Source organism: Macrobrachium rosenbergii, chromosome 20 (assembly GCF_040412425.1).
Source record: "Macrobrachium rosenbergii isolate ZJJX-2024 chromosome 20, ASM4041242v1, whole genome shotgun sequence".
NCBI classification, from domain to species: Eukaryota; Metazoa; Arthropoda; class Malacostraca; order Decapoda; family Palaemonidae; genus Macrobrachium; species Macrobrachium rosenbergii.
The window spans coordinates 46343980-46371229 of record NC_089760.1 but is presented as its reverse complement, the minus strand read 5'-3'; the positions used below and the strand labels follow the sequence as shown (position 1 = coordinate 46371229).

Below are 27250 nucleotides of genomic sequence, written 5' to 3'. Positions count from 1 at the left end.
CCAAACACCCGCCAGGACTTAATCACCAGCGCCACCTACCTCATTCCATTTTCTAGCACGTGAATCTACGGTTTATTTTTGTGTGCTCTTCCATTATTTTGGATTTTTTCTGCTTCTCTTATGGCGTCGAGCAGCTTTACCATTTCCAAGTTAAGTACCATCTTCTTGTGGGGTTTTGTTCTATTTTTTGGCTGTTATAGTCTTCGTATTTTCATAAATATCGAGATCTTATTATGACGCCACGGCATCCCCAGCCAGCCATGTCGACCAGCGAGGCGCCTCCTTCTGTTCTTTTCAGTTGGAGTCGTCTCCTTGTCGTTATAGATATTTTGCCCCCTTGGTTCCCTTCCTGGTGGTTCCTTCCACACTTAAGCGGTGGCTCCCCCTCAATGAATTACTTATCATTGGCCTACTGGCCTTTGTGGGGAGTGATGCCCTGCCTAGGTCCCCCAGGTTGGGTTCCTATTGTTTTGGTCTTACTAGGCTAATTAATTTGGATTGAAGATGGTGCTCTCTTTTAGTTTTATTTTTATTTTTATTGTTTTTATTATTTTATTGAGTGGTTTACTCCTCGGTGCTGGCGGCAGCCTCAGATCTAACCGCTTCCCCGTGGTAGGCTACGCTCTCTGTTGAGCACATTTTAGTTTTTATGAGTGTTGGTTATCTTGTGGGGTAGGCTTGTTAGCTTCCTTCCCTTTGCCCTGGGTGGAGAGTTCAGGTTGAGGGAGTTTTGTTGCTGTTTTCCTCCGGGATCGTTTTTCGGTGGGCAGAGTGAGCCCCTGGTTCTCTTCCTCCAATTGGGGGAATCGAGTTCTTAGGATGTGTTTCCTCTAGGCTAGTCGCCCCCTTGCCTGCCATTCTCGATCCCTGCTGGTTCTCGGCTCAAAATTCTCTCCCAGTTGCTTCCTCCTTCCCTTTTCACTTCCATTTCCTAGCCTATACCAAGGTTAGGTCCTTATTAGGCTTCGCCCTAGGTAGGAGTCGGGCTTCGGGTTGGTTGCTTCCAGTCATATTGCCCCTCCAAGATTCATGGTCTGGGAGGTATGGTTGAGCGGGTGAGGTATGGTGCAGTTGAGCGGGTGAGCTTCTCCCTGTCTCCTGTTCCTTCCTGGTAGCCTACTTCTCCTCCTTACCTTTCCCCCCCTCCTCCTCTCCAGCCTTGCTCTACTGCAAAGGTGACGCTAGATGGCGTTTTCTCCGAGTTCAGGGACTTCTCTTGTTGGTTGAGGGATTCGCTCCTCCCATATTGTCCCTAGCATCGCTGTATTGGGGTTGGTGGTTTGTTTACTTAACGCGTTCGAGTCACTCCCACACTCGTCTCCCGTTGGTTTACGTTGACACGGTATATATATATTTGCTCACTCTATGTTATGAACATATGAGCATTTTACCCGTCTCGTTCTCCGGCGGAAAGTAAGGGATGAAGGTTTTTCATTATAGGGGAACGGATCCCTCCGTCTCCTCTTGAGTTCTTACCATCACTTGTTACTGTTTTTATTTTTAGATAAGTCTGTTATCTACAGGAGTACTCTAACTTTATTCATTATATATAAATACGTGAGTCCAGTCCTATACCAGGGTCTCCGCCTGAAGTTATTTTACTGGCAGCCCTTATGGTTAGTTCCTGGTCTCTCTCCCTTCATTCCCGGTAGTACTCCATCTGAAATCCTACCTTCCACTCTGTGTAATTTAGAGCTTATTGGCCCAGTTTATGTTAGGGAGTTCTTCTCCGCTGGAGTATCCCGGTTGCAGTTGAATTCCCGGCCTCGCCAGCTTTAGTTTGCTTAGGTGGGAGGTTCATGTACTTTTCTACTTACAGACTGTTCAAGCTGTGAGGAGCCGGGTGCACCGCCTCCTCCAACAACCCTACGGTCATGCACGTTTGTTTCGGACCCACGCTGGTTGTGCGGTCCGCCTGGATGATCTGATTGTTTGGCACCCTGATGGTTGTGAGGTTTGCTTTGCTCTCTGCACAACTGTCCAGGATGAGTTGGTAAGTGACAGTCTTTACATTACTCTTGCTTTATGCTCCCCAAAATCATGACAGCTAATTTAGGAGTTTCCTTCTTTAGATCATTGTTTGAGAAAGGCCTAAAGGCCACTATTACCACAATCAAGTCAGCATTAAAGAAAGTATTTCTTTACGGCTTTAAAATCGACCTCACAGATTCCTACTTTTCATCTATCCCCAGAGCATGCGCCGTCTGAGACCAGTATCAAAAAGCCCACAGTCTGTTACGTGGTTTCTCAATGACGTCCTTAAGTTAGCATCAGAGATGGATAACTTTCATTGCTCTTATCAGGATCTGTTAAGGAAGACTTTATTTTTGATTAGCTTGGCTTCAGGTGCTAGAATCTCAGAGCTGTCGGCTCTCACTAGAGGTGATAATTATGTGAACTTCCTCCCGTCAGGAGAGGTCCTCCTTTCCCTGACCCTAGATTTTTAGCTAAGAACGAAGACCTGACAGGACAGGTGGTCTCCTTGGAAGGTGGTGCCCTTCCTCAAGACCAGTCTTTATGTCCAGTTTATACACTTAAATCTTACCTTTAAGAACTCCACAGAGTAAGTCGGGTCCTCTTTTTATCAGGGAGAAAGGTGGTACTCTTTCACTAAATGCTATAAGACAACAAATTTTATATTTCATTAAACAGGCCAACCCAGATTCAATCCCAAGGTTCATGATATTCGAGCAGTTGCTACTTCCATTAATTACTTTCATAATATGGACTTTTCGGAGTTATCTAAATTTACGGGTTGGAAATCACCTCTAGTGTTTAAACGCCACTATTTAAAAACGCAGTTTAAGCCCTGAAATTTTCTGAACCATAGCTGTGGGAAGTGTCATCTCCCACCTTAATTAATCATATCCTTGTCCTTTCCTTTCCCCGCCCGCCTGCCTCATTTACTTTTCTGCTTATTCTCCTGGTTGATTATACCACTGCCTGGCTCCTCATGACTGTTTCTTGTACCTGTTGATGGAAAAAACTTTTGTAATCTGAAATGCCATGATTGTTTCTCTTGGGGGTACTGGACAGTTTTTATTTGGTTCCATGTACCCCAGATGAATGTATATATTAATGTTAATTGATTTTGTCTCTTACGTGTTTAGCCTAAGTTTACGTGTATAGTATTAAGGTTATATTTGCAGTTATTTTGTGCGCTTTTCATGTTTCACCTTGCTTTAAGTAATTTTAAGGTTTTTTGGGGCTTTTTCTCCGTCGTGCCGGGACCTGCCCATGTTTCATAGTATTAAGTTTGTTAATGTGCCTTAGATTTAATATGCCTTAGTCTTAGTGTTCTTGCTACACGGAAGAGATTGCTTAATTAAAATTATTTTGGTAAAACTTTTGCCTTTTCTTCAGATTACCCTCCATTTCTTTTCCTAGTAGTTGCAGCCTTGGCATGATTCTCTATCATTTATTTTCACCAGCTGACACGGGACTGGACTCAGAAAAGGGATTTTGACAGAGGAAAAATCTATTTCTGAGGAAGGTCCCGTGTCACCCGGTGACCCTCCCCTGAATTACCTAGTACTCTCCCCTCTTGCACATGCCAAGTCTGGGGTTAGTGCTAGCATGGAATGAGGTAGGTGGCGCTGGTGTCGCCGTCCTGGCGGGTGTTTGGTGTGGGGCTGTAACGGCTCACCGCTCTGTTCCGGGGGATTTTGATAAGGAGAGATTTTTCGGTAGGTTTCCGTGGTAGTGGTAATTCACTCACCTTCTTATACCGACATATTTTCCTAGAAGACGCTCGACTGGGGGTAGTAACCCCAGCTTTCCTGAAAGCTCTTTTTCTCTGGTATATCTAGCATTTTATACCTAGAAATTCAAGCTGTAATGGAATTTCACCGGGTGACACGGGACCTTCCTCAGAAATAGATTTTTCCTCTGTCAAAATCCTGTTAATATATTTTATATATATATATATATATATATATATATATATATATATATATATATATATATATATATATATATATATATATATATATATATATATATATAGAGAGAGAGAGAGAGAGAGAGAGAGAGAGAGAGAGAGAGAGAGAGAGAGAGATCACCACATTCAACTTGTAAAGATGACGTTGGTGATGATCTAAAGACTCCTGAACATACTCTAAGGCCTTCATTATGAACTGGGTCTAACGTTTTCAGTGTTGTGTCTGATGCCGAGCCATATATTTCACTTCCATAATCAATGAGAGACAACACTGTTGCTTTTTACAGTAAAGTAAGGGTATGTCTATCAGCTCCCCAAGTAGTGTTTGATGGTTTTTAAAATTAGATTTAATACTCTTTTACATTTAGATTCCACATGTGTTATGTGGGCTTTCAAGTTCAAATGAGTATCAAATACTAATCCCAAAAATTTTGCTGTTTGGTTAATTGGTATACAATGGTTTCTCATTTTTAAGTCCATTTCTTCACCTTTTTTCCACTTTTTATTTTTATAAAACATTACTGCTTGAGTCTTTTGTACGGATAAAGCCTACAGATGAAGCCCATTCATCTATTTTTATTATAGCTTTATTAATGATTTGCTCTGCATGTTTTATGTGAGATGCTGAATAATATATGGCAAAGTCATCCATATACAAGTGACTTTTAATTCCAATAAGTAGATTATTACTGATGTCATTTATTGTTAAATTAACAGTGTGCCACTAAGGATGCTTCCTTGTGGAACACCATTTTCAAATGGAAATGTTCTTGACAATACAACATCCATTCTCACTTGAAAAGTGTGTTTTGTCAAAAAGTTTTGGATAAACCTAGGTAAATGTCCATGGATGCTGTTTTTATGTAACATTTTTAATATTGAGTATCTCCATGTAGTATTATATGCCTTTTCAATGTCAAAAAAGACGGCTATGGTAATTTGTTTTCATTCAAATCCTCTTTGTATGTGATCTTCTAAGTTAGACAGAGAATCTAGTGTAGATCTGCCACATTGTGACCTGAACTGAGTAGGAGTCAAAATTTTATTTTCTCAAATGTGCCATGTTAGTCGAGCATTTACCATTTTCTATAGTAATTTCCATAAGCAACTTGTTAAAGAAATTGGTCAGTAATTGTTTACATTACTGGGATCCTTTCCAGGTTTGGTGATAGGAATAGTTATAGCTTTATGCCATTCATCAGGAAATAAATTTCGAAGTCTTAAGTGATTATACAACTCTAATAAGTATGACTTTGCCATAGGTGCTAAGTGGCAGATCATTTCAAAACAAATATTGTCACCTCCAGGAGCAAATATATTGCTGTTCAACAGAGCAAATTCCAACTCATCCATATTAAATTTTCTATTATAATATATATCTTCTATGCTTTCAAAATTTATTGTGATTAATTCTATACTATTGTTTTCTTTGTGTGAAAGTGTTCATCTAAATTTCTGTCACTACTTACTTTTGCTAAGTTTCCTCCTATTACATTACTTTTTTCTTTTGGATCAAGTATTCTTTTCCCATGTTTTAGTATGGCATGTCTAGGTGGTTTAACATGGGTACTATTTATTTTCATGAATTTTTCCCATATTTTTTGTAAGAGACTATTATTAGAGAGATCTGATACATATTTCCTCCATGAAATTATTCTTCCTTGAATTACTTCTTTTTTAAATTTTGCATATATTTTGTTATATAGAGGTTTTAACGCATCAATTTCTAATAATAATATAGTCAGTTTTTGTAATTTTTCTTTGAATATCAGTAATGTTTTGTTTATTTTACTGAACTTTCTTTTCAAATTATCTAATCGTCTTCCAATCTGGAGTTGTATTTTTATTAATTCTGTTAGTTTTTCAGACCACCATGGGACTTTGTGTTTTGTTGGATGAGATTTGGATTTTGGTATTGCTTTATCAGCAGCATTTTTAATGAAATTAACAAGAAATTTATTAGTTTCATTATGGCCTTTTAAATATTAAAATGGTGGGATATTCCTAGTGTGGAATTTAATATTGCTCCTAATCTGCTTTATACCTGTTATATTGAGGGACAAGTTTGGTGGGATTATTTTGTAATAATGAAATTAATATTGAGAAATGATCACTGGTATGCAATTCATCAACTGCATTCCAATCCAACCTGTCTACTATGCTTGTTGTACATAGAGTTAAGTCTCTGAGGAAAATGTTCCATGTGTTTTTGAAAAGTATGTGCTGATTTCGTTATCATTTATACAGCACATGTTGTTTGAATCTATGAACTCTTCTATTTTACTTTCTGCTATATTTGAGTTTGTACAATTACAGTCCCATATTGAGTTGTGAGCATTAAAATTACCTACTATTAATGTTGGTTCTTTGGCACTGCTAAGTAATTCTTCAAGTTTATCAATGTCATAATTTTTATTAGGTTGGTTGTATAAATTATAAATTAAATATATATAATTTTTTATTTGTATGCTAATACTCAATATTTGCAGGTCAGTAAAGTTTAAAGGTGCTTTGTCATAGCATAATTTGTTATGTACATATATAGCAGTACCCAAATTTCCTTCTTCCTCTCTAGCTGTAGATGCTAAGGTATATTTACCTAATGTTGATATTGTTTTGTTGACATGTTGTAAACATAATATCATTGGATTGTATTCTTTTAGTAATCTTTGTATTTCTCCTAGGTGCAATCTGGTCTGCAGGCCATTTATGTTCCATTGTGTAACAGCTATTTGAAATATTATGTTATAGCCGTCGAGTGTTACTTTCTTTTTTTATATCATTAGCTTGGATTTTTTCTAATAATTTACTCACAACATTCATTTGTTTTTCTTTATAATATACTAAGTGGTCAATGCACATACAACCTTTTTCATGGGTACTCAAACCGTCGTTTCTTTTTTTTCTATATTTCATAAAATTTCTTATAATGTTTGTTAAACCAGCTTTTGTTATATTTTTGTTATTATTGCACAATTCAGCAAAACAATCATTATATCCACATTTGCTCCTGTACCAATTGTTGGTGATGGGGTAATCATTTCTTCCTTGACATAATCATTGTTATTTATGGTATGATTCTCCTCCCCCTCTTCAGTGTTTTGGACATCTGCATCCATAGACTTTACTATTATTTTAGGAGACAAAGGCATATTCTTAGCTTGCTTTTTTGTTCTTCCTTTACATTCTTTGTCTTTGGTTTAACTGATGTTGCTCTAATAATAGTTGGTTTTTTCGTTTTGGGTGGTGTTCTCTCCAAAGGCCTCTTTTTTTATCTTTAATTTCCAGTCCATCGCGACTTTCCTCTGTTACTTCTGTAGTAGTATCTTCTTGTGTTCCTATTTGCATTATCATTTCAAATGAATTAGATAAAATGTTACCCATATCCTTGGCACCAGTTTCTTGATTCCTTACCATTTTAGTTTTCTTTCTGTAAAGCATTAATTTCTTCATGAGATTTATTTTGCTGCATTTTGTTACTTCTATCTGTATGTATTTTTGTTTCATTATTAGTTCTTGTTATCGAGGCATATGGAAGTTTCTTAGCAGGATCTTGAATCCATCTCACTTTCAGTTCTAATTTAGCCACTTTTATAGACATCCCTGTTTTTTCTTGCAGCATTTTAAATTCTGTATTGTATGTGTAATGCATGCATTCTTTGGATCTTGCATGATGATTCTGCCCACAGTTTACACACTTTTGGTTCACTGCAATTCCATGGTGTGGCATGTTCTCAAGATCCACAATATACACATACATATTCGTTTCGACAATATTTCTTTGCATGCCCATATTTACTACAGTTTTGACACTGTAGCGGCTTTGGGACATAGGGTTTTATTTTTCTGTTTTGGCCTAAGACCTTGATCCTCAAATTTTATTTGTGCGATTTTTAACTTTTGCATATTTTTTTGCTTACTCGGTATTTTATATACCTCACAATCTTGGACTCTGGGATATCTTTTTTTAAGAGTCCAAGAGAAATGGTACCCTGAATGCTATCCATAGTGTCATGTTTTTTTATTTTACATTCATATTATCTACTGTTGTTACAGACATATAGTCCTCAGATTGACTCTTTGTTGTAGCTTCTATCATCAATGTCTTTTCTCTAATCTGTCTAAATGACATTTCTGCTATTGAATGTCTGTTTACAGGTAATTTTCTAATTTTAGGGCTGATATTTTCTGTTTTGTTTCCAAGGTAAGAAACCTTGACCAACCTCCACTCCCAAAGAGAGAGTCAAAGTGAGTCAAGGTTGGGTCAAGACGATATTTACTTTTTTTTGGTTTGCTCTGTACTGGAGTATATGGTTCCAATATAATTACACTAAGATTTTTTTTTTAGATTTTCCTAGACAAAGGATGTCAGGGGAGGTTTCAGTGGTATCAACTGTGCTGAATTAGTACCATCAAAGGGCCCAGGGGAACTTGAATCCTTATTTTTACTTATCATAAAGATTAAAGTATATATACAAAAAAATTAGACCTGGAAATCTTAAAAAGGCATCATCGGCCTTTCATGGAGTTTATTCTTCCACCAATGGCACAGGTGAGAACCGACTCCCAAATGTCCACCCCCTACCCTACCCCACAGGGGATGGTACAACATGATTAGAGTGGCCCAAGTGTAAGCCAGACCAGCTTGCTAGGACTGCGAGTATTACAAGAATACAATCATCTCCACCCTAATCATAGTACGGGCAAACCGAATAGAATACCGAGAGTCCTATCTCCAAAACCAGACCCCCTGGAATCCATGGCCCAGCCCTAAAGAATAGTTCTGCCCTTGAAATATCAATCTGATAACTCTTAGGTCTAAACATTATTTAGCTTAGGATATAAAACCAATCCCAGCTATGAGATCTTTCCCAGGTCCAATAAATTTGACAAAAAGTGGAAAATTCCACAAAATTAATCTAAAAAAATATATAATAATATATGAGACTCTTAGATTCAAACCTGGGAACAAATTCCTAGGGTTCAAGAGCCCCCTCACCACGTCAAGGTGGTCCCACATTGAGGGGGAACCCCAATCGAAATGACTACATTTTCTAAGGGGGTATAGCAACTCACCCAGGACCTCTGCCTCCTGGGTAACCAGCAGTTACAGTTCAGTTGTGGATGACCAGTCAGATTACACAAGCTCCCCTACAAGGGATACACAGTTTGTGGGATCTGATCAATCCCATAAGGAAATTATGAGTAACATCAAAGATGCCCTTGCCACAGAACGGCAATTTATATAACGGACATATTGCATGATTCTGAACAGGAAATTAAATAAATCAAGTCGGTGATGTACACTCCAAAGTGCAAAAGTATTGCATCCAGCAACCGACACGGGAGAGCAGAAACAAATTCTGTCCAAACAAAGTCTAAGGTTAGAATTCCAACTGGAACCATCATAATGGTCAGTTCAGACTAGAAAACTTCAGATCAAAACACAACAGGGGCTCCAATATTCTTCCCTGATGATACTGATAATCCTTGGCGAGATGCCTCAATGTGCATGTTTTCTCCTGATGGTATATAATTAATGAGAGAAAAACCATGATAGAAGTTGTACATGCCGAGTTTAGAGATAGGGCAGCATTCCCTAATACAGAATGGCGCCTGATACCACCTGCATCAGACATGGAGAAACCTCAAAAGGAAACAGTTCTCTTACTTGGGAATACGGCATTAAAAGCTATAGATGACAACCTTTACCTGGTTAATGGAAGGTGAATAAAACCCAACTTGCTCACCAAGTACCCCTAGCCTTCTGTCCCTTCAGTTTTAAAATAATTAACCATGTGAAGGCAGACTTTCAGAAGTATGTAGTAACTAGAAAATGGGAGCCAATGACAAAACTAAAACCATTTGCCACAGTCCTCCCGGTTTAAAAAAATTCCACCAAGGAATGGGCAATGCTTCAACTCCCTTTTGAAAGGAAAAAGCTCCCCTTAGATGTAGCTATTCAGCAATTTGGGACCCCTATGAGAAGAATCTCAGATGAGACAGCATCGTTCGAATTTCATGCTAGGACCCACCTCCTTAGTAGCTTAACCTCTTCCACCTTGCTAGAAGTTGCCACTAAAAGGCTTCCCAAAGATTCCAAGACAATTTTTGCTGTTGTGGCTAAAAGTCTTATGAGAACCCTATGGGAAGCACTCTATGACTTTTTAGACTGGTGCATAAAAGCGCGAATGGAAACATTGGAAGGCTCCAGCAAGTCACTTCCCAATGTGACTGCTTTATTACAGTCTAACCCTTCTGTAAGGACCTGTTTGAGGATTCTGTGGTAACTCAAATCAACGAGTGAGCAAGCATGCCAACAAAATTGTAGTGTACGCTCTTCTGGGAAAAGGAGAATTCAGAAAACAAAAAACCTGAAATTTCCCTTTAACCAGTCCAAAACAGGCTCGCTTTTATCAAAAATCATGTAAGCCTTCAGTCACCTCCAAAAGTTTTCCTTATAAACAGGTAGGTGGTCAAAAGGGACAACCCTCTTCCAAGGGACAACAACAACCACATCAGCAAGAACATCCTTTTCACAAGGTCCAAAAACTGTCTTATAAAGGAAAAGGAAAAGCAACGCCTGGAGTGCCTATCAAGGGGAAAGGTGGAGGAAGAGGAGGATACCAACAGGAATTGTTTGGTCTGGGGTCGACTTCAAAGACACCACAGGGAATGGAAGTCTCCTCCTTGGGGGCAAAGCATTATTCTCAACGGGATAGGGTGGAAATGGTCTCATCCTCCCCCTGCCATTGAAGGGGTTCTTTCAAAAACCAGACCCCTCTCTGGAAGATTACGTGCAGAAGGCCCTGTTAAAGGGAGCCATGGAGGAACATGCATATATTCGCCAACAAGCACATCTCTCCAGTGTTCCCAAAAAGGATTCCTCTGAACAAAGAGTGATCCTCAACCTATCAACACTGAACAAGTACATTGTTTGCCAAAAGTTTCAGTTGACCACCGTTGCCTACATATGTTCAATCATTCCAAAAGGGACCTGGACAATTTATACCGATCTGAAAGACGCATATTGGCACATCCCTATCACTGCTCTCTTCCGCCCCTTCCTAGGGTTACGGACAGGGAAAGATACGTGCAGGTTCAGTCATGCCCTTTGGGCTAAACATTGCCCCAAGAATTTTTACAAAATTAGTAACAGTAGTTGTCCAGGAACCCAGAAAATAAAGAATACAACCTATAGCTTACCTAGACGACTGGTTAATCTGGGGGTCCACAAGAAAAGAGTGCTTGAAAAACCTAAGAGCAGTGGTCAACATATTCCAATCAAAAGGTTTTATAATAAATTGGAAAAAATCCCGCCTCAAGTCCAGCAGACATTTTCAGTAGCTTGGACTGTGTTGGGATACTCATCAAGGCCTGTTGTCTCTCCCCATCAAAACTCTGAACAGGATATGGAAAACCCTCAAAAGGTTCCTGGCACAGCCCAGGATTTCCAGACGGCAATTAGAACATATGATGAGTCTGCTACAGTCTGCATCAGTAATAGATTCAATACTCAGATTGCAATTGAAATACGTGAACAAATTTGGCTATCGCATGCAAGAAAAAATTTGCAAGATCGATCTCACCAAAAGAATCAGAAAGTTGGGGAGATACTTCGGCCTTGGACCCGGAAGGAATCTCTGGTAAAACATGTCACCCTGACTCCTCCATCTGTATGAGTGACAATACACACAGATGCCTCAATGACAGGTTGGGGAGGACTTTGGGAGGATCGTCAGGTGGCAGGGAGGTGGTCAGCTACTCTGAGGAATTTTCATATCAATTCCCTGGAGCTCTTGGCTGTCTTTTTGTCTCTCAGAAAACTCAAATCTCCAGAAGACACATATTCTCATATTCTGTTGGTTCTAGACAACACGACTGCAGTGTCCTACTTAAAGAGATCGGGATCATGCTCACCTCCTTTCAGTATGATAACGCTAGCCATCCTTTGGATGGGGCAAGTAAAGAAGTGGCACCTGTCTGCAATTCACCTAACATAGTCTCTCAATGTAATAGTGGACTCCCTATCAAGGGAAACAACAGCCTCAACAGAGTGGATGTTGGACAACCACTCTTTTCAAACAATAGCCAACGTGCGTCCACAACCAAAAGTGGACCTGTTCACCACATATGAGAATCACAAACTCCCAGTATATGTGTCTCTGAGCTTGGACAATCAAGCAACAGCAAGAGATGCCTTCCTACAAGACTGGAACAAGTGGAGGACGATACTGTATATCTTTTTCCTCCATTATCCCAGATTTTGAAGGTTTTGAGCAAACTCCTAACCTTCAAAAGAACAGCTTACTTAATAGCCCCAAATTTGCCAAACAGACATTGGTTCCTATTACTTCAACAACGGGCAAAAAGATCAATTCCACTATCATCTGCTGTTCTATTCCCAGAATGTAGGAGGGAAAGTCATGTACGTATCCTTCTTTCTGAGCCAAGACCTTCACTTAATATCTACCGTGAAAACTACTCACCCAACATTCCTAGGTACCTAGTGCAAAAATTATGGACATCATCAATTCAGCAATACCAGTCTGTATGGAAGATATGGTTGGATTATATCCATAATGAGAGCCCATTCGAGATTTCTATAGAAACATTTTAAATTTTCTCATATACCTTTTTGAAGACAAATGTCTTGCAGTTACAACAATCATGGCATACAAGGCAGCGCTAGTGGAGCCCTTACTTTATGGATTCGGGATTGACTCCAGCATAGAAGTGGTCACTTCCCTTCTGCGGTCTTTTGCTCTACAAAGACCTGCCCCTGAAAGACTTCCAATTATTTGGTCCCTGAACAAGGTACTTAGACTTCTATTTAACCCTCAATTCAGTGAACTCAATACCAACTCACATGCTACAAAAGGTGATCTTCCTAAGTGCATTAGCATCAGGAGCCTGTCTTAGTGAACTGGGCTCTCTTAGATGGGGATGATACATCACGCAAACTGCTGATAAAAAATTTTTGTTGTCCATTGGCCCAACATTCCTGGCCAAGAATGAGGAATCTTTAAGAAGAAAATCTCCCATTCTTATAAGAAAACTCAATTTGGCAGACAAAACATTATGCCCACTTCAAACACTTGAGGTTATCTAGAGGTAAGGGCGAACATCCCAGAAGGTTCGATTTTCATACACCCTAGCACGACACTCTCTCTACAAGGCCTACGAATAATTTTAAGTGTCCCTCATTAAAAAGGCAAACGCACACTCCTTTCCTAGGTCACATGATACTAGGAAAGTAGGTACGTTGTTGGCCTTCAGAAATGTGTCTTCTGAAGAAGTCTCCGAGTGTGCAGGGTGGTCATCAGAGAGTATTCTTAAAACATTACTGCCATGAGCTTGAACAAACTCAACTACACTGTGTATCAGTAGGTGGTATGGTTAGTCCTGACCCCACAGGCACTACAGCGGAAAACCAGGGGTCTTCCTAATGGTAAGGTATGCTGGCTATCGCTGGGAAAGGTGCGACAAGACTGCAACCATACCCAGAGTACTTGGTTAAGTCACTACAGAACTACACCCTAAAAATGTAAGGGTAGACTAAAGAATGGGGCTTGAAACTTGTTGGGATTAAAATTCTGAGAACTTAAGCCTTTTGTCACCTCACCTGTCAATTTCTTTATAAAGCTCCTTGAGGACAAAACAGTGACTACATGACTACACTATCAAAAAACAGGTTTTGACATAGGAAAAACCTATTTTTGGTGGTCGCTGTTGAGTCCTCAAAACCCTACCACTTCCCTGATGAAAAGGCATGGGATTTGGGCAGGGAATCATCCTCCATTGACCAACAGAGAGTAATGGCTGCTGGTCTTTTACCAGCCCGGTCGTAAACAAGATGGTGGACATGCATGTGCAATAGTCACTTCTACTTCTTGTAGGTTATGACATTGGAAAACTGGATTCAGCTTTGCTGAAGATAAGAGAAAATGTCCTCTTATCTTTGAGTCCATTATACTCTATCACATGTCATAGTGTTTTCATTACAACACAATATCCGACTACAAGGCCAGGCTAAAAAATATTTCTTTAATATTAGTCTAGTCACTATGGAGCACTGGCACACCATGGAGGGGTAACTCCCTGAGGATGAAACTGCGACCACCGAAAATAGGTTTTTCCTACATCAAACCTGTTTTATCAATTTCACTTTATTTGTATTTTGTTCTGTTCCTTCCCCAGTGTTGTATGTCTCAATTTAGTTTACTGATCAAGTCCACAGAAGGATGGATGAAAGCTATAAGCTTTAGATATATTTTGCAAATACATATTGTTTTGCTAATCAAGTATATTACTGTGGATTATTCTGTACAAAACACACACATATACACACACACAAATATATACATACATACTAGCTAACCAACTTGGCAATACTTGGGAAAACTTTGAAGGACTCAGAAGAATTTTCCTACATCTCCTTTGAATTGTTTTGTCGTGTAAGGCATGTGCACTGAAAATGCTTTTCTTTCCTGTGATTAATAATTCTGTCTTGAATTCATTAAAGAAGACTCTTTTCCCAGGGAAAAGGTGACAGTGTCATCCAGACTTCCGCCACGAACAGAAATTCACGTATACAGAAAGGTTAGCAGGTGAAGAGATTCACTATGGAAATGAATAGTGGATGAATCGTTGTAGAGACTATATAGGGGACCCTATGACGAATTGTATATACCCTCCATGAACAAAAGAATGCTGCAGCAGTGATCGTATCAAGTCATATTTAAATGCAAATATCACACAGGAACTGCCTCACCATCAACATTAGACTCTCTCTCTCTCTCTCTCTCTCTCAGTCAGATCAGAATTTAACAGTATGATTTCACAGCAAACAAAAAAATACCACAAATGATGCAAATCATGTCAGAAGTGTGGTTTGGGCATGCACACAAGTTCAGTTAACCCGGGACCATTCAGTCGCCTGATTAAAGAGAGTTGCAAGTGTTTTCGGTTTCCTGTGAGTGTTAACTAACGCACTTCAATTTCCTCTGGAGTTTCTGAGGGAAAGTGCAGGCCAAAGTCTTAATGTTCTATTATAGAAATTGTTGATATGGGTTTTCAATGTTGATTTTATTGGGGTAATTAAATTAATAATTATCATAAATTATGATCAAAATTCACGTAAACTCTGATAAAAAATTGATGTTGTAGAGGATTTATTGCTGCAGGTTAATCATACATCTGACAGCTCCTGGAAGAACACCTGGAGCACTCAAGCAAAAAATGACCAGTAAACCATAAAGCACCTGAGGGAAAACCTGATGGAATTGGTAAAAAATGAAAATTTCATTCAAACTGTCTGTGTTTGATGTCTGTAACAGGGGTAGTGGTTTGATTTTGAGTTATAACCTTCCTGGGGTTACATAGGGGCCGGGTGCCAAATTTTGTCTGGCTCTGTCAAGCGGTTCAGAGTTCTATAGTGGACGAAAATACAATCATTCACTTATATATACAGTATATATATATATACATATATATATATATTATATATACATGTATGTATATATGTATATATACATACACACACATATATATGTGTGTGTGTGTATAATTACCACTGAAGTGTTTCCATAAACAGGAAGTGGCTCCAGAGATAAACGAATGCAATAGTCAGTCTCATATTTATAATAGTTTCATATATGATGCAAACACTTGCATTATTTGGTTCATGCTCCATAACTGACAAAACAAATAATACGTGACCATTACTACTATGGTACCAATATTACTGCTGCTCCCAGTTCTAGCAATAGTGATAACAGAAATCATACCTGGTTTACATCTTATGCAAAGTCCATTGGCATCTCTAACAGGCTCTCCAGTTTCTTCATCGACTTGAATAAGGTAACAAGGTACTACATCAGGAAATAACACTGGCAAAAACCCACATGAGCCTGGTTTGCCTTCCAAGTTCACTGTTACGGAAAAGAAAATATCATTATTTGCCATAATATTTAAAAGAATTAAACACTAAAGAATACTTTACTCTTGGTGGGGTGGGGGTACAGTTACAGAGCAATACACTTCACTTTATTTAAAGGAAAATACTTACACAGCATACAGTACTCATTACTGTTATGTTACAAGCTACTATTACAAAGAATGCAGTATTTTTTTTTTTGTGAAGCCTAGTGATGAAGTGGACCTCCAATCACCACTGAAAATGTATAGTGGCAAATGAATCTTTTAGTTAAAGAAAAATTTACAGAAATTCAAGGGATCAGATCGCTAACACTGTGCACTATAGTGCAGCTTTCATACTTCAGAGAAAACAGTCGGTCATCAAGAATACTGCAAAGACTTTTGATTTACTTAATTTCACAGCCGTAAAGGGGACAATTGCAAGTTCATGTGAACTTACACCCCATGACCACCTCAAATAAAATTACACAAAAGGGTTACTAAAGGATTTAGTATACATATATACTTCAGAAATATTCGTTCTCTCGAAGGTTTGTATAAAACTGGAATAAATTTGTCTATGAGAAACAGCAGCTCAACATATGGTAATTTTCCAGTTTTATGTTAGTTGTAGGTTTATAAATATATCCTATTAGACCTCATGTCCATATGTATAATAAAATTTTACAGAGCATTATTTTAATAAAATAATTCTAATATCAAGGTATATATGATACCTAACAAGTATTTATTGTGTGCAACTGGAACTTGTTCAAGTGTTGCAAGTTCCCTGTAAGTGTGCGTTTTCCTTTCAACAGCAACCAGTTTTCGTCACTATTCGCTTCAACTGATACAAAACGATTAAATCATGTTCCTTATTTATTTTTAACTTATACTGTACACCCTAATGATACCAGGTCAGCGGCTTTAAGCAGCATGCTTGTTGCTTCACTAACCACCTACTGCAGTTCAGTTGCCCTTTCCTTTGCCATGTACCACTTTCATGCTTCATTGTAGGCAGCCATGTAATATTTGGTTGTCTATCTTTTTTCCACTGTTTCCTGACTTTTTCAATGGGTTGTTATATGTACTGGGGATTTTAATATGTGGGTGTAATGATATTGTTGCCTGCAAACACATGACTACTATTAATTCCTCTGGGCATATTTAGCCAAATGTTTTATGTTTTGTTTGTTGCTTTGTTTGATTTTTCTTTAGGTATCCAGCTTCTTTGTTGCTTAGTTTAATTTTTCTTTAGGTATCCAACTTCTTTGTCGCTTCATTTAATTTTTCTTTAGGTATTCATCTTCTTTGTTGCTTCGTTTAATTTTTCTTTAGGTATCCATCTTCTATGTTGCTTCGATTAATTTTTCTTTAGGTATCCATCTTCTTTGTTGCTTTGTTTAATTTCTCTTTAGGTATCCATCTTCTTTGTTGCTTCGTTTAATTTTTCTTTAGGTACAGGAATGTGAAAATAAGCATCTTTTAAATATATTGATGCTAAAAAATCTCCTCTTTGGACAGACTGGTGAAGAGATGCTGGAACTTTCAGCTGAATAGGAGATTAATATAGCACCAGCCTCCTGTTGCTTTGGGAACAAGTAATTATGGCTTTAGAAGCCTGGGAGCTTTCCAGTATATCTTCTATTGCTCCATTCCTTATCACTGATCTAATCTCTTTCTTTCTTCAGTAACCATTCTGGACCATTGCACTACCCAAAGTTCTGCTTCCATACTTCCCACAACCTACATTGTTTCTGGAGACAGTTTCCCAACAGAGGGGTTTGAAGTTCAAGGACAGAAGCCACACCTACTGGCTTAGCAAGGTGATCCAGTGGCATGTCTACTACCCCTGCAACTGGTGTCTTGCAGGAATGCAAGGTGTCTGAGAAGGGATATTGGGAGGCTGAGACTGGCTCTATCACCACAGTGTGACTGAAGTTTGATGCAATCCTTCTGGATGGTGACTGATACAGATTGGCATGCTTAATAAGAGAAGCACTTCCCAATATCCCAATTGTGAGCCTGGTTGCTGCTAAATCCATCTTTCCAGTAAGTTACTGGTGGCAGATTCTGAAGAGGTGAGTGTGCATAGAGACCTACTACTTTATGTACTTTCTATCTGTGGACGACACTAAACCAGAGGACCCACCCAAGCCAGAAGCTCTTTTTGCAGGACAGTAGGGTTATAACCATCCTCAGAATCAGCACCAAAGATTTTCCAACAGATGAAAATAATCCTCCTGAACCTGGAACGATTGTCTGGCTGTAACTTCTTCCCTGACAGGAAAGTATTAAGGCTCATAGCATCCACTCCTACCAACTCATGATGACGTGACCCTCATGCAGAAACTCTTAAAAAAAAAAAAAAAAAAATCTGCAAGAGTGAAGTCAAGACGGTTGGGAAACTTCTGTTGATACTTCAGGGCAAGTGAACCTCTGATGAGCAGCCAGATATTCCAAATAACTTCCTGAGTCTCCAATCCAGTAGTGCAAATAGTTTTGGGGTTGACATGAGCCTTAATGGTAAGTTAAAGGTCAAGAGAGTATCTTTACATGACTGTCTGTTAGCTGCCGAGACATCTACCTCAGGATTTTGACATGTTTCCAAATTAAAGACACCACTTATTCAGCCTTGCATGTTGCTAAAGTAGCCTCTTTCTTCTTAGCCACTGGACCTTCTAGTGAATCCTGAGTCTCCAGCCAATGGAATTTTCTAATTCTGCATCAAAACAGATTTGTTCAGGAGTTCTAGAGGTCCTAAAAACACCAGAAGTCAGAGGGGCTGCGTATCCATGGTAGTACTAGCCCCTTTGATCGCAAGTGATCAAGATCCCTGTCTATTAAAAGGTGCAGGTGTATTGAAAAATCTGGTGAATTTGGGGAAGAACATCTGAGAATCCAATGCTACCCTCTTCTTGCTTAGACACTGGACTGGTGAATCCAGTTTCCAGCAAACAGAATGCCTGTCCATCAGGTATAAAAATAATTTTCACAGACTGTGATATGTTTCCAGCTTAAAAATACCAGTTGCCCAGTGAATCCTGAGTCACCAGCAAGTGGAGTTCAAGTTCTGCATCAAAACAGTTCTGTTTAGGAGTTCTAGAGGTTCTCAAACTCCTAGCAGTCAAAAGGAGCTGCCTACCCAGGGTATTCTGTTAAAAGGTGCAGGTGTAAAAAAAAAAAGTTAATTTAGGGAGAAAACCCAAGAAATCTAGTGCTTCTGAGTCGTACTGCGAACACTTATCTTTGTCAGAAGTTGAAGTAGTACTCATATGATGAGAGGTCCCATGAGTCTGGCTCACTTCTCCCATTGATTAGTGGCTGTGAGTCCTTAGGTGTGGACCGACCACTATCCTGTGAAGTCAGACAGCTGTGATTCTAACTATAGGTCGATTTGTGTCTTTAAAAGATAACTGGTCAGTGTTCTGTGAAGCTGTGCTGTTTACGGAATTAAAGTGACAGCAGCTCTGTTCCACACTGGTAGAGGGGCTTCGGTCTGATAGGCAGCAGCTCAGCTATTTAGATGTTGAGCAGCTGATGAAAGAGCTTTGATCCTTAAAAACTGAGTGGTTAGAGTCCTTTGTAGCTGCGGGGCCCTGATCCTCACAAGAGTGGCTTTGGACAATAGTTAGGGAGCAATGCGGTTCTGACATTAATGAACAATCTGAATGTAAACGAAGAACAGGCAGGGTATTTTGTTGGTGTTTGAGGGGAACCCTCCTCCCACTCTCTCTCTTAAATAGTGTTTTATGAACTCTAATCAACAGACATTAATAGATGAATTTTCATCACATGTATAGTAATGAAATTACCAATTGAAAACCATTATTTTGATCTCTGAATTATACCTTACCTAGATAAAACACACTGACAGACACCATTCACCATTCGAGGTGAACCAGGAAGCCAAAGTATTAAGAACTGGGCAAATGTACTCTTATGCACATCATACAGATAAATTTTTCTTGGACAGATTTAGGCCCATTTGATGAACTCACTTGATGGTATTTCCCGTAAATAGGTAATCCGGGTACTTGATAATACCATGATTTTGAAAGCAAAATTGCAACACAATGAAGGAAAACTCAAAGGGAAAGTTAATACAGTACCAATCTTGTGGCTGAAAAACGACGATAGATCATTTTTTACATGAATTATACAAGAACAAGAGGAAGTGGTGAGATTCACCAAGGAAAAAAAAAATACAAGCAGTGCGAATGACAGGGAAAGAATGGTTCAGGGGTACCACCAACAAAGTACACCATCATTCATCTCCAGAGGGGTAGGTTGGTCCTTACCACGAGACTCCAGCTAGAAGCCACAAACAGCTGTTCTAGTTCAATTACCCTTCATTCCATTTATCACATATACTGTATCAAGATCTAATTATGTTAAAGCTATAAACCTTTCACATGTATATGCAGTACACAAAACCTCAATACTTCACACAAAGCACAGATATTTATGTTATTAAAGATAGACAGACACAATTTAACTAATTACAAAAACAATTAAGCACAAGACTATTGTAAATCTTTCCTCCTTAATGTGTGATAGTGTATTTTCCTGCAAAACATGGTACATCTTGTTCATCTGTGAATTCTTAATCTTACCAATATTTGCTATCCCCTCAGTGGCACCATAAAATTCTGCTATGCAAGGCATATTAAAACGGGATGTAAACTGTTCCCATATTTGTTGTCGAACGCCATTGCCGAACATGATCCGCACCTAAGCAAAAAGTTGAGTTTAACGATTATTGATATATCTTGGCATCAGTACTGTTATGAACATTTATTTAATTTTTCAAGATTGGAATTCTAACATCCAATTCTCACTTCTAGTGGCTATAAGCCCGTAATGTTGAAAAAATGTCTTAAAACTTCTAAGTATCAGAATCTCTTCCTGCAAGTGTTTGGGTATTAGAAATGACTTTCCTTTACGTATCTAAAGGAGTACTGGAACATCAATCAATATTCATTATTCCAAATAAAAACTCCCATTGAAACAGCAAGCATTTCCTATGACATTGAGCCATTCAACATACCTTGTGCTGTGTATCCTCAGGTTTGGGAGGGGCACTTAACAAATAACGACAAATTTCTCCAACATACTGTCCAACCTACAATCAGAGGAAAAACATGAAAATCTCAGGACTAAGGTAACCCCATCTGATATCAAAGAAAAAAAAGCACAATGGAAACAGTAAATCAGTAATAAAAAATTCAGCAGTTACATACTGTGCATCCATATTTTTTGGCCTCCACCCAGTACTGAGAAACAGAAAATTTTTGACGTATGACTGCTGTGTTATTGAAGAGAAGTACCTGCAGTAGGCAAAGCAAAATGAGTGAAATGGACATCATACACACAAAAAGTATAACAAAGATGCATCATGTTGGTAACTGATCATTATTACATTGATTTTAAAAAATAAATTGCTATAAGTATTCACAGAAATTATGCAACGGCCAAATACTGAGGTGGCAATTTTCAGTTATATGCAGTGGTGTTTTGGTTAACAATATTTTACGAACAATAAACTTTTTCACTCTTTACAAATAACTTTAGTAAAATATTCTTGCTTTCTCAGGTTTGCTGACATCAAGGATAAAAAAAAAACACGACTCGTCAGCGCTACTGCGTTATACCACTCGATGCAAACTTCATAAAAATAAATCTGTATTACAAAATAAAACTCGCACATACTGTATATACAAGCATATCATGAACTCTTGAAACAGCAAGTATTCAACATCAGATTTGTTTCAACAATAAATACAAGTTTAGTTCTAAAAGATAGGGGAAACACCAACAATTAAAATGCAATAATGCCTCTCCAATTTATATTTTATAAAAATTTCGAAAGTTTAATCAATATTGTTTTTCACAGGCATGAGAGGTATTAAGGCACTACGCTAAGTTACCATTTCCATTCCATTCATAAACCCTGTACCAATTAGAAAATCAAAGAAAGAAAAAGTTATTAATATTTTTGAGGAACAAATTGAAAACGGCTATGAAAATGAGTTAATACATTCCCTCCGATTGATAAAATTTGCTTTGCTTTTGGGAACTTGGTTGGTCAGCCTTTGGCATGGTTGAGGAAAATTAGAGTAACTGGTAGTGATACTTCGCATTAATAGACCTAGACAAGGCATTTGACAAAAACAATGGGAGACAGTGTTCTGGTATTTAACAAGAGAAAAGTTGGTTAGGTTAGTTGAAATGATGTCTAGCAAAACAAGGACACCAGTAATAACAGATTTTTTGAAAACTTGCAGTTGGTTTACATCAAGTATTGGCAGTAAACCCATTTCTGCCTGTACTGGTTATGGATGTACTGAGTAGAGGGATCAGGAATGAAAATCTATGGGAATTGTTATATGCAGATGATCTAGTGATTACAGCAGACATTGAAGACGAACTGCAAAGAAGGGTAAGAGAGTGGAAGGAATCTCTTAAATGGGGTGGTATGAGGTAGATGTGGGTAACACTGGGGTTATGAGGTCCAGCAAGCATGGAGCGGATTATTTATAGAAGACAAGACAGAGGAAGCCCTGACTTAATACAGGTATATTATTTCAAATACTCTAGTCAGGATGAGGGTGTGAAGCTAAGGCTGACAGTAGGATAAAAGCAGCTTGGGGGAAATGGAGGGAGGTGGCAGGGATGGTGTGTGACAAAAGGATACCAAATAAACTGAAAATAAAGATCTACAGTAGCCCACATTTACCTTCATAACATCCCATTCAAGAGATTCCTGCCACTCTCTTCTTCTCTATAGTGGTGTAATCAGATCAGTGATGATATATGATCCAGAAGCATGGGCACTAAGAAGGAACAGAAGCTGAAACAAACAGATATGAGGATGCAAAAGTAGATTTTGAGGGTCTCGCTGCAAGATAGGCTGCAAATGAGGAAGCCAAAAGCGCTGGGTGGTAGAGAGGACTGTTGTCATGAGACTTGAGACAGATGGTACGGGCAAGTGGCAATGAGTGACGGTTGGTAGAGGGGCAAGGGGGAAGGGATGGGGGAGTGATGAGGGGTTTGGTGGAACCTGTCAGGGCTTGTGGGTCAAAAGAGCGGTAAAGGATTACATGGGTGGCTTGAAAAAGTGAAAGTTAATTCAGAGAAGGAGGGTTTAGCAGAGGAAGATACTTTCAACAGAAACATTTGGAGAAGACACATCAAGGTAATTGACCCCTAAGCTTAAAGACAGCAGTGAAAATGAAGAAGAAGGAAATTAAAGTAAAGTAAGAGTCTGGAGAGCAATATGCGTGGTACATAAGCAACCAGTCTTAGTTGTTTCTTGCACCACCACATCCATATATAAATTAAAAGCTTAATTTTGTTTCATCATGTCTGTACAAAATGCTTTTAATGAGTGGAACTAACTGACATCCCAATCCACAGTCAAAAGAATAGTGCTAGAACTGTCTTCTTTCACTTCTTGCCATTATATTTAATTTGTTTTGACCCAGTGCATGTCCGCTAGCTTAAGCAGCTTTCTGCCGGAGTTTACAAGATTCCGTGCAGCAATTGTAATGAGATTTACGTGGGGGAGATGGGTAGATCCATTTCGCAAAGATCAATAGAGCACAAAAGATCAGTATGGTATGCTTCAGAGAGTTCGGGGATTTTCCTACATATCAGAGATACAGACCATTCCATAAATTGGAGCAGGGCGAAGCTGGTTTTCAAAAGCAGCTGTCCGTACAAAAGAAAGATGCTGGAATCTGCTATTATCAATCAAACCAACAATATGAACTTGCCAGGAGGACACTGGAAATTGGACAACATCGACACTTTGATCCTCAGACCTCTTCTGAAGAAGGTGTTCCAGGGAACATGACCACCAGACGCGTCGCCAAACGGGAGTTAATGAAGCCAAAAACCACTAGGGAATTGTTTATTTTCCCTCCTTAGGAAACAGTCACCTGCATACCATCGGAGACTTAATGCCACATCTACATATGCTTTGTATATATATACCCTTGTAACATTTCATCTGTCCATCTTTTACCAGTGAACAGAGGCACAGAAGGAAGTGCTCGAAATATATGGTTGCAACGTTGAAATAGTGTTTTATGGGCCTTTTTATCTTCATATTACACTGTGGTATTACAGTAAAAGACATTTATATATATATATATATATATATATATATATATATATATATATATATATATATATATATATAATATAATATATATATATATATATATATATATATATATATATATATATATATATATATATATATATGTATATATGTGTGTATACAAATGTATGTTTGTATGTATGTATATATATATATATATATATATATATATATATATATATATATATATATATATATATATATATATATATATATAAATGTCTTTTACTGCAATACCACAGTATAATATGAAGATAAAAAAAGGACCATAAAACACTATTTGAATGTTGCAACCATACACACACACACATATATATATATATATATATATATATATATATATATATATATATATATATATATATATATATATATATATATATATACATAGGCAGTCCCTGGTTATTGGCGATCCAGTTTTTCAACACTTGTCTAGTGACAAAAATTGGTAATTCTTAGTGCCGATTTCCGTTTATCGGCACTGATAATCAGGTATTGGCACCAATACACACCTAACAGAGGTGCTGATAACTGAAAATCGGTGGTTTTCGGTGCTTGTTGGTGTCGATAAGCACTGAAAATCCCCAATTTTCAGTTATCACCGATTTTCACTTATTGTCATGTCATCAGAACAGAACCCCCGCCAATAACCGGGGACTGCCTGATATATATATATATATATATATATATATATATATATATATATATATATATATATATATATATATATATATATATATATATATATATATATATATATATATATATATATATAGTCTGTATATACATTTTTATAAAATATTAACACAGGCAGTCCCTGGTTATCGGTAGGGGTTTAGGGTTCCGTTCTGACGGTGTGATGATAACTGAAAATTGCTGATAACCAAAAATCGCTGCATTTTGGTTATCAGCACCTCCGTTATGCAAGTGTTGGGGCCAAAATTGCTGACTTTCATCGTCAGACAAGCCCAGATAAACCGGATCGCCGGTAAATATATACAGATATATATATATATATATATATATATATATATATATATATATATATATATATATATATATGTATACATATATATGTATAAATATGTACATACAAGCAGTCTCCGGTTTAAGACGGGGGTTCCATTCTGATGCCGCGTCGTAAGCCAAAAATTGAGGTAAACTGAAAAAATCATCTAAAATCATCAGAAAACCTTACTTTTAATTCTTTGAGCATCCTTTGGGTCTCTTGAAAATGATGTAACCTGCATTTTTATTGAGTCTTTCATAAGAAACCCTCCAAATTTTTTCCATTCTGCTGTTTTGAAGCCAGAGAGAGAGAGAGAGAGAGAGAGAGAGAGAGAGAGAGAGAGAGAGAGAGAGAGAGAGAGAATGTGTAAGGATGGTATTGAGTGACATACTGGCTGGGTGTTGTCTACTTTATTAATGAAGCGACCCGCTTATAAAGCGGCGTGCGGATGTCTGCGTATACGCAGAGACAGCGAGTACAAAAAATTGACAGGTGACCTGAGGTCAAACTATTTCTCTACAAAACAGGACAGGTACATACAGAAAACATAATAATTAACAATAACTGGTTGGACATAAAAATACTCTGTCACGTATACATGGACAAGACTGCCTCACCACTTATCTACCAGAAAAAGACTTGGAATTTCACAGAACTACAGTGCTCCCCAATTTTTATTTTAAGTATCATCCTACATCAAATGTAGCTTAAATTATTATCCTATTACTACTACAGTAATCTTTGAAATTATATTATTAATATAATTTCAAAGTCATCTTAAACATTAGTAATCTTTTCCAGCCAGAGAGAGAGAGAGAGAGAGAGAGAGAGAGAGAGAGAGAGAATTATCACTATGACTTACATTCAGACAATCTTGTGCTGGCACAGGCAAGAGAGAGAGAGAGAGAGAGAGAGAGAGAGAGAGAGAGAGAGAGAGAGAGAGAGAGAGAGAGAGAGAGAGAGAGAGAGAGAGAGAGAGAGAGAGGTTTATCTCTTTACTCTATCAAGGAATGTTAATCCATTTCTCTTAACTGCGACTGACAACAACAAAAAATTGTCTTTTTTCTTTGTCTTCTAAAGATGTACTACTACTCTTACTATGCATTTTTAAAACACCATGAACACACACACACACACACACACAAACAGTGTGCATAGGTAAAGGGACTTAAATTAGCAGTATCTTTTCCTGAGAGAGTGAAGAGCTGAACTTAGTATCTATTTATATCTATCCATTTCTCATTCTACCTTTTGTGTGAGAGAGAGAGAGAGAGAGAGAGAGAGAGAGAGAGAGAGAGAGAGAGAGAGAGAGAGAGAGAGAGAGAAATTGATCTTCTACCCTTGGTCAGAAATGTCAAGTAATTTGACATATTTGACAGTTCCACCCTCCCCCATAGCTTCAAAGCTTTGGGCAAAAGACAGGGTGTGAGATATCTTTGTTGAAAAATTGAAATAATTTACTTTAACAATGCATAAATGTTGTCATTACAGTATATTATTATCATTATTTAATCTTATTAATATTTGAAAATTATCACTTGTTTTTAGGCAAGTCATTTATTTATTATACAAACGTGGTTAGTTCTCACCATCTCCCACGAATTTGTTAAAAAAATTCTTGTGCCATCATTCTCTCTCTCTCTCTCTTTCACGCTGGAGAGAGAGAGAGAAAAAAAATACTACTCACCTTCCTTTTAGTGTATGCAAAGCCTGTGAGGTACAAGCTTTGTGATTGGTTAAAATCCTACCCTTCCTGCCAATAGCATGTCATCAAGGAGGGCGAGAGGGGAAGGGGGGTTGTTACAAATTGTTACTGGCTACTCTCAGTCCTTCCAGCCAATAGCTTATCGTCATGGAGAGAGGGGGCTGCTACGAGCTCTGTTGTTGGCTACTTCTAATCCCCCGAGCCGCTATCGCCTCATAAGCCTACGTCAAAGCATTAAAAAAAATTGTCACACAAGCGATGATGGGATTTTAGTATATTTTTATATTTATATGCAGTAATCCACATTTCTTTGAAGGATATATGCAGTAGAGAGAGAGAGAGAGAGAGAGAGAGAGAGAGAGAGAGAGAGAGAGAGAGAGAGAGAGATATGGGTGGTTGGCCTTACTCAAATCTCAAAAGGGTGAAATTATTCGTGAATTATTCGGAGAGAGAGAGAGAGAGAGAGAGAGAGAGAGAGAGAGATATGGGCAGTTGGCATTACTTAAATCT

General features: G+C 38.1%; 1 protein-coding gene across 1 annotated transcript in view; it reads right to left on the bottom strand.

The window, feature by feature from the left end:
• The window catches only part of LOC136849330 (long-chain fatty acid transport protein 4-like), a 431083-nt gene that overhangs the window by 52793 nt on the left and 351040 nt on the right, over window positions 1–27250 (bottom strand). The window contains exons 14-17 of the mRNA XM_067122690.1: window positions 21103–21189; window positions 20910–20984; window positions 20476–20593; window positions 15730–15873 (exon numbers count right to left, since the gene is read on the bottom strand). Of these exons, the coding sequence (XP_066978791.1) occupies window positions 15730–15873; window positions 20476–20593; window positions 20910–20984; window positions 21103–21189 (424 nt within the window). The remainder of the gene's footprint in view (window positions 1–15729; window positions 15874–20475; window positions 20594–20909; window positions 20985–21102; window positions 21190–27250) is intronic.